General features: G+C 46.6%; 1 protein-coding gene across 3 annotated transcripts in view; it reads left to right on the top strand.

Annotated features, from left to right (window-relative positions):
- Window positions 1-770: 770 nt before the first annotated feature.
- The window catches only part of PHRF1 (PHD and ring finger domains 1), a 29,028-nt gene continuing 19,227 nt past the window's right edge, over window positions 771-10,571 (top strand). Inside the window, exons 1-6 of one of the 3 annotated variants that reach the window (XM_061999281.1) lie at window positions 771-880; window positions 6,472-6,586; window positions 6,889-7,002; window positions 7,595-7,827; window positions 8,734-8,817; window positions 9,773-9,894. In XM_061999281.1, coding sequence (XP_061855265.1) covers window positions 6,496-6,586; window positions 6,889-7,002; window positions 7,595-7,827; window positions 8,734-8,817; window positions 9,773-9,894 — 644 coding nt within the window. In that variant the 5' untranslated portion in view covers window positions 771-880; window positions 6,472-6,495. Of the gene's footprint in view, window positions 909-6,471; window positions 6,587-6,888; window positions 7,003-7,594; window positions 7,828-8,733; window positions 8,818-9,772; window positions 9,895-10,571 lie in introns of all 3 variants that reach the window. The other 2 variants (XM_061999282.1, XM_061999279.1) reach the window with 2 other exon arrangements.

The following is a 10,571-nucleotide window of genomic DNA, read 5'->3' as shown; positions in this document are numbered from 1 at the left end:
CGGGGACGGGGCCGTGCGTACAGGCCAGGCTCGGGCAGGCAACCACAGCTGCTGGAACAGTGAGAGAGGGGGGAAAACCGCCCTTGTTCCTCTACGTGCGTGCGGTCAGCCAGAGGAACGGGAACATTTGGGCTGGGATCAGCCACGCATAGTTAGAGGGGGAAAAAAATACAATTACCCGCTATCTGCATCGCCTTAAAAACGTATTTAAGCTGATATGCGAGCTCCTGCGCAGCGTGCCTTCCCTCCCGGAGAGCTGCCGCGCTCAGCCTGCCCCGCAGCAGCCGGGCGCTGGGAAAGCCCCGGCCGCCCACCTTCCCCACGGCTACCACGGGGCCGGCGACAGCCCGGATCTCAGCCCTCGGGTCTCAGGCCGGGGCACGGCCCACGCGACCGCGGAGGCCGAGCTCGGTGAAAGCGTGAGGCGGCTGCGGAGAGCAGGCGCTCGGGCAGGGCAGAGGCAGCCAGGCGGGCCCAGCCCCCGTCAGCCCCACAGCCAGGACGCCCAGCCAGCTTCGGTGGCCTTTACAGCCCGCCACAGCCCGGTCACGGGGAACCGGGCACGCCAGCCGGGCGAGCCGGAGCCGCCGGGCCGGGCCCGGGCCTGAGCCCCCGCCCCTCGGGGCGGTGCGGCCCCGCCCCCCTCCGTGGTACAGCCCGGCGCACCCCTCCTCCGGTAGTTCCGTCCCGCGGCCGTTCTCCCTTTTCTCCGAATGGTTCGTCTCCCGCCTTCCCCCCCCCCCCCCCAGCCGCACGCGCAGTGGTTCGGCCCCGCGGCCGCCTGTCCTACCCGCGGCCCTGCGTGACCCGGCAGTGGTCCCGCGGCGCTTCCGGGCTGCGGGGTTCCGACCGTGCAGCCCGCTTCTCCGGCCCGGCCCGGGTATGTGAACGCCGGCGCCTTCTCCCGCGTGAGTGCCCGGGGGCGGCTACCGGGGCCTGCTCGGGCGGAGGGCGGGCAGCGGGGGCGGCGGGGCCGGGCCGAGAGCCGGCGTTACGCGGAGCGGCCGTTCCGTGCTGCGCCGCGGCGGGCAGCCGGCGCCGGGGGGAAAGCTGCCCCGCCCCGCCCCGCCGCGCTCGGCTGTCTGCGTTGAGTTCTGTCAACGTCCCTGTTTGTTGGCCTGTTCCTCGGGGGATCTGCCTGGCGGGAGGTGCGGCTGCGCGGCGGCGGGCTGTCCCGCGCCCGGCCCCCTCCCGCCGGTGCGTTCCGGGCGCTCCGGGTGTCTTGTGGAGCGGCCCCGCGGGGTGCGAAGCGGGCGACGGCGGCGCTTGTCTGCGCCGGGACGACTGACGCGAGGGCGACCCCGCGCAGGGGGCGATCCGGAGCGGGGGGGGGCTCGGACAACACTTACTAAATAAATCCAAATGTTCCTGGCGCGCCCCCTCTCGCTTTTCCCCATCCCCAGCTTCCTGTTGTCTGTGATGCATTTGAAGAAATTCTAAGCTATTTCGGCTTTCTGCACTGAAGTCGAGGCCCTCTTGGCCAAGGTGTAGAGGGCAGCTGTCCTGGAAGCATTTTTGTAACGCACATCAGCTTATGGCAAAAGGGCTTAAAAGCTTTGCGTTGAGGGTACCGACGGGTTTTTAAGCTGTGTAACTTGCCCTTCGTTGAGCACCCCGTGTCGGTTAGGAGCGGAGTGGATGCGTTTGGTATAGCTGTAGTTGCCGGGTTCTGTGCCGGCCGTTGACTGGAAGTGCTGTGGGAGTATGTTGTTTCCTGTCTTGAGGGCCAGCAGGTCTTGGTACCTTCTGTTATGGCCACGCACAAAAAAAACCCCAAATCATAAAAGTGCAGGAGGTTTTTGTTCGGATTCTCTTTTTCATTTTCTTCCCAACTATGCCCATAAACAGCTGTACTTAAACATGGGAACACTTCAAAGAATTCATCAGTAAAGGTGACCCTTCTGAAGAAAAGAAGGAGGATGTGGGGATTGGGGGATATGGGATCACAGCTGGAAGCAGTGTCAGCGGGTGTGGGGCCAGGAGTTGCACAGAGCTCAGCTGCTGCTGGGAACCCAAAACGCCCGGTGAGATGCCACCTTTTCCAAAGGGCCTTTGCAGCCCCTGTGCGTGGCCTTGGCATTACAGGCTCCCCGAGGAGCCACCTCCCCGGGAAGCTTTGGTGAGTGGTTTTGGTCCTGGAATTTAGGGTGGCTAAATTTAGGGCAGAGTCAGGGTGAGGGAAAGCTAAATGTTTCCTTACTTCCCCCCTGGATTAGTGTTCTTTGCCTTGTCTGTTAGATTTTTCCACACTTCCATTGTTTAAATTGTTGCACGATCAGTTCTTGATTGCAGTGTTTAAGAGTTAATGTTTTTGTAACTTAAACAGGGGAAAGTTGGGTCTAAATTTAGATTTTGAGGGCTTTTAAGGCTCCCTGTGCACACTGGGCTGGCCCCCCATGGCTCGGGGCTGCAGGAGTCTGTCATCAATCTGAATGCTTTTCCTACCTACTTCTTGCTTTAGCCTTTGGAGTGTGGTGGTGGCAGATACTGATCACACCATGTCCAGGTACAGCCATGGTTTTTACAACTCTCTTATTTCTTTCAGTGTAACACATGAAATTGGAAACAAAATGTTTTCTGATGTACGATGTTGGTTTCCTAGGTAAATCGAATCATTAAGTCAGTTTGGAAAGAAAACAAAGACCCCAGTAAATAAAAAAATAAAGCGATGTGCCACCAAGAACTGAAAGCTCACGTGTTTGAATATTTAGTAGACTTAAATTTAGTTGTAAGAACTCTTTGGAATATGATGCTCAGTAATTGCCCATGAAATTAGATAAGCGTTCAAAACCGTCCTGTGAGAAAATCCAGCTGATGAGATTTCTTTGCCTGTGTATAATCTCGAGCAGATTAGATTAAGCACTCTGTCTAGTAGCACTTTCTGTTTCTAAAAACGAGAAATGGCTGTAAATTGGTCATGGTGGAGACCGCTTGCTGCTGGGAAGGAGGATGCTTGAGACTGGGAGAGCTGCTCCCTGCCATAGGCAGCTCTGTCTGAGGTGTGGCTGGAGTGTGGTCTGCAGACTGTGGCTACTCTGATTGTTAGAAACGTCAAAGCAGATTAAAATACTGATTTGTGGCAATCCATAAGAATCATAGTTGAACAAAGCTGAATGTTTACTGAGTGCTTCTTTGGTAAGTACATGTACTGAAGAGAACACTTCGTCTTCTCTGTTCTTAAAACCAACAGAAAGTAGTGTTGCTAATGTGGTTTAAAGAACATATTTGTAATTGCTGTATGTATAACTACAATGATTTAAGGCAGATTGATGTAAAAATATGATCTGTCTTAATAGCAAAGCTGGGGTTTACCCTGCAACAGTGGGTGCTTGGTGCAGACCCAGCTGAGACTCCGGGGCTGGGGGAAGGTGCTGGTGCCCATTATGTGAGTAAGCACTTGCCACACGCTCCTTGGTATTGCAGTTTAATGTTTTATTAGAACGTCATGAGGCTCTTTTAAGTGAGAATTTGAGGATGGGATGCTACAAAGGAGTTTGGAGTCTGCCTTTAGCAGACCTGGTGCACACGCTGTAATTCAGGGACTGGATGCACTGTGCACAGGCTGCAAATGTGCCAGGGATGCTCTGGCCCAGAGGACTGAAACAGAGTTCAGTGTAAGCAGTGACACCTTCTGTAGTGGTATGGAGCCCAGTGATAAGTGACCTCTGGCCAGCTTACCCTGCATCTGCCTTCACGAGCTGCCTGCCAGGGATGTACCCTGAATTACTCCCAACTAGAGTGTTAAGAGTGGGATGCAAAGGAGAGAGTCAGCAGATGCAGGACCCCAGGGGCTGTACGCAATCTGCTGCACGTTGTGGGATTTCTCAATGAGCAGGCAGAGAGGACTTAGGTGTAGTGTCGAGGGCAGGTCCCTGGCGCCTCCAAAATGCAAAGCAGCCACTCCAGACGAATGGCCCTCCGGGGCACCACTTGCTCTTTGTCAATTTGAGCTTTTCGGGTTAGAGGACTGCATAGCTAAGGTTTGCCTCACAGGAGTGACTACAATCTCCTCTTTAAACTTATTGGTTTACATTAAAAAAACAGAAAAAGAAAAGCTTCTAATCTATTTTATATCTGCCAGTTGCAGCTTGGAGAGGTTAGGAAATTTATGATGTGGTAAGTGCTGGAACAAAAGCTGGGTTTTGTGTGGGTTGGTGGACTCTCTGAAGGGTATCACAAATGTGTTTGTGTTTCACAGTGGTAATTTGTTTGAAATGTCTCTCATAAGAAAACAGAAAGCCTTGTAAATGCTGCTTTTTGTTCTTAAATAGGAGTACAAGCTCTCAGGTAGACAACTTTGATTTCTTTTTATTTTTGTCTTAGGAGCAGCTGTCCTGTTTGGAAAAGGTTACTCGCACAGTTAAGATTTGTCATGTGCTTAAAATCACAAATTCACTTTGCCTCATTTGGGTTCTCCTTGTTCCCAGCATCCACGAGCCAGGCTTTTTTTCACTGACAGAATTTGAAGACGTGGTTGTTTGCTGCGATACCAGCTTTTCCTTAACTCTGGGTTTTGCCTCTGAGCAAAGTACAGGCTTGCATTTGAAGCATAAATATGTCAGGTTAGATTGTCAAGTCACAAGCACTGATGTATTTGCCTCCAATATCCTTAAAGGATATGTTTCTGTGGGGTGACGGGGCGAGAATGACATGGATGGTTGTTTTATTCCACAGCAACAAACAAATACATGTTGTTTGGAAACACTGTTAGTCAGAATTGTGGTTTGTAGGAATTGGTCTTAAAAATGAAAAGATCCTTTCCTTGCCGTGCCTGTTGCTTTGCTTTCAGAAGAAGCAGGGAGCAGGGGAATGAAGGTTGCTGTGGTAGCAAAGTGGAGGTTTGTCAATGGTTTTTTCCCAGTGGTGGCTTTGACTGTGGTGGCTCAGGAGGGCTGCAGTGCGCCATGGCAGCAAGGGGCCAGTGGGCTCTGCTCTGGGCTTGCAGTTTGCCAGTGGAGGAGCAGTCAGGCTGAGGCTCTGCCCCAAGCCTCAACATGCTGCCTAAAATCCCTGCTCCATACAGAACAAACGCACCATCTCTGCATGCCTGTATCCTGGCTGTAATGTCACCACACATTTTACCTTGCTGGAGCTCACTTGGCTTTTGGGGAGACTATTACATAATGGAAGTTCAGTTTGAATAATTTAGAGATGCACACTACTGAAACTTGAAAAATGCCTCGTGTCTCTTCCTATTTTTTTCAGTTACATCATGGTGTGGCTGGCTTTTGATGAGCCTGTGTAAATTCAGCCAGCATCAATTATTTTTAAGCAGACTCCTGTTAACAGCCACGGATTTTGCTAAACGTCTAAACATCTATTTAGGCAATATCTCTACTGAAGTTAGGAGAAATCTTTACCAACAACTTGGTTGTATTGAAGCTCAGTTTTCTTTTTAGCTTTTTTATTTTCTTCAAGCATTGAAATCTCCACTTGAAGTTTAACCTGGTTTAGTGAAGCCTACATTTTCAAGGCTTTTAGGTGCAGGACTGTGCTACGCGGCTGAAAAAGGGAGTGTGTGAGTGAAGGCATGCATCAAGAGCACTTGAATAAAACATAATTCTCTTAATATGCAGGATATGTAATGCAGAGCAGGGAGAGGGGGAGCAGAGCACCCAGTTGAAACTTCTTTGCCACACTTGTGGAAGAATCCACTTTTTTTCCATGTTAAGATATGACATCTAGCTTTGTAAGTGTCAGATAATTATATTTTTCCATGACTTGCTTATAGAAGCTTGTGGGATCTGTCTGTCATAATGCTTTGGAGTGTTGTATATTAAAAGGCCTCATTTGGTTGTCATTATGAATTTGGATCGTGAGACATCTCTCAGCATTTGTCAGTTTTATTGCCAGTCTTTGCTAATGCATGACAATTAATGTGATTGCATTAATATGCACCAAATCAAGTCTCCTCCTTTCTGTGGAATAATGGGTGTGAGGTCTGAGATGTATCAGTTTCATGACAGAGCCATGAAAAGGCCCTTTTTTAAAAAGACTTAAAATATATAACCTTTCTTGTCAACTGAACAAGATAGTATTTTGACTCAGAACACACACTGTCATCCTGTTAGGCCTTGTTCAAAGGACCTCTGGTCCCTTCCAGCTGCCATTTTATTGTTAAGCCCACAGGACAGTTTCGGCATTTGTGGGTTTTCTTTTCCTATTTTCAATGGGGAATTCGTTCAGTTTATGCCTTTTTCTGCCATCCAGAATCTCAAGCTAAAGCTGCGTCTTTCAGCTAGGTGGAATTTTACCCAAGCAGTTGGTTTCATCTGGCTCAGCAGGAGCATGACACTTCATGTACCACTGACTCCTTTGCAATAGCCACGTCTGACTTGAAACTGGGAAAACTAATCATGAGTGTGAGGAGCCTTTGCTGTTGAATCATGTCCCTTCTGCCACCACATCTCCACAGATGTGTTGGATGCTCTTTGCTGGGCTGACACCTCACAGAAGTCTGCCTTCTTGCAGGGAGTGAATTCCCAATGTCCTGCCATGGATGATGACAGCCAGGATGAGCTCATAAACAAGAATGCTGCGCTAAGCAAGAGCAAAAAGCAATGTCTTGTCCTCCTCAGTGAGACAGGTAAGGGCAGTCTCTTGGCGTGGGTTGGAGATCATATTGGTTTAACCTCCAAAGGGAAGTAAAGTTCTACTTGTGACCGTTTATTGTTTTCTTCCCTGAGAATTGTTTTGGTTTCCTTCCTATATTCCGTATTTCAGACTGCTGCCGTACTCCCCTTGAGTTTCTCAGCTTTGATACCACTGAGGAAATCTGGGATTTAACTTCACATGTAATGTCCTGAGCAGGAGTTCTGGTTTGTCCTTCACTGTTCTGCCTGTCTATCTGCATCAAATCCGTATTTCCTCTCCTCTTTTCTTTTTAAGAAAGCAATGGTGGAAATAGCTGTGATTCAGAAGATGATACCGGAAGCGAGAGTGACACTGAGGATGAAGGAGGTGAGGAGGACAAAGAAGAAAGTGAAGATGAAGAGTTAGAGGGTAGGCCTGTTAATGAGCCTTAACAAGCGTGTTTTTAATTGGAGGAAGAGTGGGATGAAGGCTTTGCCTCCAGAAATTAACCATGAAATGTAAATCCACGGATGCTGCTGGGTCAGGCTGATGCCCAAGTGCTACAGGAATAAACAAGCAAGGGATACTCCCCAATTTCTAAGTTTTTAAAGCATTTATATATTGCTGTGGGAGTGCTGTGGCTGGATACATAACTGTATTGTCACTTTATTTTTTAACTTCAGTGTTTGGTGGCAGCCTGACATATCCTACTCTCTTGCTGTTTTGATAATCTGTTGTTTTTCTGATATCTGTCCTTTTAATGTCTTGCAAGAGTAGTCATGTTATCAGGCTTTTTCATCAGAGTAATGCATTGCTTTTTAGTGAAGGGATTTAGGAAAAAAAGAAAATAGCCAAAATTACTGCCTCAAACCTGGGAGGCTGTGTTTTGCTGTTGCAGCCCCATAAAATAAGCTTACTTGGAATTTTCTGTGGCCTTGTACCCCATCCTGCCCAACTCCCTGCCCTCACTCCTGAAACCCTGCAGCACATGAGAGCTGTTCTTCATCTCTTACTTTTTGAGATTGTGAAGATGATGATGAAGAAGCGGAAGAGGAGGAAGAAACTGAAGCTACTGGGGGAGGAATGACAGATTCTCTGAAATTAGATCCAGACATCAACAGAGTGAATGTTTCCTCTGATGAGGATGGAGAAAACTGCCCCATTTGCCTCAACACGTTTAGGGGTCAGGTTGTTGGGACTCCAGAGAGCTGTTCCCATTACTTCTGCTTGGACTGCATTGTGGAGTGGTCTAAGGTGAGCTGTGCTCTCTCCCCTCTGATTGTGCTGTTCTGCTGTAATGAGAAGAAAACAATGTAATGTTTATATTTGCTTTCTTAAGCTTTTCTACACAGGCTTGGGTTACTGCTCTATTTGGTAGGATTCACATTTGTGCAGTACGGATGTGGTTTTTTTAAACTCATCCTGATCTTTTCTCTTCTGTAATGTCAGAAGCAAGAATAAAGTCCTTTTTTTTTTTTAAGTCAGTACACCAATAATACTGATGTTTTTTTCTCAGTGTATATGTATGTATGTATGTATTTCTCTGTATATCCATCTTTATCTTTTGTTGAACCCTGTGTTGTAACTGTGGAATGGAGATGTGTTGTGACAGTTAAACGCAGAAAACATAGGAAGGAATACTGACTAAATCAGCAGTTTGCTCTGAATTCTGTTTGCAGTCAGAGCTCCTTTCCACCTAACTGTAGTTCTTGTAGTCATAATCCAGGGTGAGAACTAAAACAAAACTTGCTTCGCATGCAGTAGTACCAGTGGCAATTAAATTAAAACTAACTGAATAAATAACTCTTTCTGAACATATTTGTTAGTCTTTTCCAGTCGCTCATTCATCCAAAAGAAAGAAAAGGCCTTATAAACCTGAACAGGGTTGTAAAGCAATGCCTGGAGGAGCTTTGATGTTGCTTTAGCAGTCGAATAATAATTAAATGACTTTGGCATAATCAATGATTTTCTAAAAATGCGTGACTTCTCTGATACAATAAGTTGGTTGTAAACTAGACAAGTTAGATTTAAGTACTTAAAATGTCAGGACCAGGAGCTGTTAAGATGATTACTGCATTAATTTAGTGCTTATTACATTAATAATTGAAGATTGCCTTTTTAAAAATTGAATCGTGGCGAAATGTATTTTCATCTTTCTAGAATGCAAACTCCTGTCCGGTAGATCGAATCCTCTTCAAGTACATCAGCATTCGGGCACATTATGGTGGTAAAATCTTAAAAAAGGTAAGCTTGCTTCTGCAGCAAACAACAAGGCCAGTTGCCACAAAATAGCAATTGAAAGGTTTACGTTTCTAATGTGTTTATCTGATATTTGTTATCCGGGTGAATTCATTCTTTCCTATTTTGGGATTGCCTTTTAAGGAACTGTTACCATTTTTCTTGCTCTTTAACCTCATTTCCTGCAATAATGGGCGCAGCATCGTTTTTTTGTAGTGAAAAGGGTGGTTTTCATAACTGCCTCTTTAGCATAATGGACACTTGAATCTGAGCTGTTCTGCATTGATAAGCCTTTCGACATGGGTAGAGTGCTCCACATGCTGTTATAATAGGAGTAATCTGGGTTATATATCGTCTCTTCCTTATGTCTTGCTACCACCTCTGCTGTGTAGCAGTTGGGTTTGTACAGAGAGGGAGACACGAGGCAATAGCAGAGCTCTTAAAAGCAGAGGTGGTACTACTGTCTTAGTGTCTCACAAAAGAATACTGAGGAGCTGTCTCTGCCCTTAGTTACTAGAAACAAGTTGGTTTTATGAGGGCATTTAGGAGTTTGATGCTCTGCTTTAAGAACTGATGGCCAATTATTAAGTGTTTGCATTTTAACAAAAGTGCAAGTTAACATTTAAAGAATATGTTTAGGAGGGAAGAAGCTAAGCTTGTGCTCTTTTTTGGTCTTGTTTTGAGACTTTGTTTTTGTTTGACTGCTTTTGATCTTATTTGGGAATTTTGGTTTCACCTACCTTTAAAATACGATTTTCTACAGTTGTTGGTGTTTGAGAGTAGACAAGTTCAGTAGATGTTTCCAGACGTTTGATCATGTCCTGGATGTGTTGAATGACCTGAATGAACGTTCTGATATGTAATAGCCATTTGGGTTCATTCACTTTTTGATTTTGCTGCAGGTACTGTTAATGTGACAGTGAATTTTAAAGAGTAAAATGTGAATCCCGCTTTTATTTAGATTCCTGTTGAGAACACAAAAACTCAGGATAGCAATGGAGAGGATGACCCAACATTCTGTGAGGTGTGTGGCAGAAGTGACCGCGAGGACCGCCTGCTGCTGTGTGATGGCTGTGATGCAGGGTAAGGAAGGTTGAAATCAGTGCAGTGCTTGCATGATGGCAGGTTTCACTGCAGAGCTGGCCGATGTTTGGACCTTGCTGCTCTCTTCAGGCTCCTTGTGTGCCCAGACTTGTGTCTGTGTGCTTACAGTGCAGACCTCCCTAGGATGTGATGGATCCTTCTCTGGTCATGGGACAGCATGTGTGTGGAGAGTCCTGCACACATCAGTGGTACAGACCACCGAAACAGATGACCATTCCTTCAAGTGATGAAGGTGTTTGTGCCTATCCTTGCAACATATGAGTGCATGGAGGGTAAAAAACATAAATAACATAAATCCTTTATCTGCTTGAGAGGATGCATGACTTGTCCCAGCCTTTGTGTTCTGTAGTGTCTGTATACCCTGATTCACCTTCTGGAGAAGAGACAGTATCAGGAACGCTAAATATTGTCAAGCACGTCATCAGAACACTTGAGTGTAAAATGCTTAACCAAAAGCAGTATTTCACAGGTCTTACCTGAAGTCATGCCTTTCAGTTCTTTCTGAGCTTTCATAAGTCTTATCTGAACTCAGGGTATTGCTTCAGATTTTCTTTTGTATTCTCTCAGTAGTTCCTCTGGTTTTTATTTTATTTATTTTTCTTATTTTGCTGGCTGGGGTTAAATGATGGCAGCTTGTCAAGTTGGGTCATGATGTG

This window comes from Colius striatus, chromosome 7, assembly GCF_028858725.1.
Source record: "Colius striatus isolate bColStr4 chromosome 7, bColStr4.1.hap1, whole genome shotgun sequence".
Taxonomy (NCBI): domain Eukaryota; kingdom Metazoa; phylum Chordata; class Aves; order Coliiformes; family Coliidae; genus Colius; species Colius striatus.
Note: the sequence above shows the minus strand (reverse complement) of the source record. Positions and strands in the feature narration are given on the sequence as shown.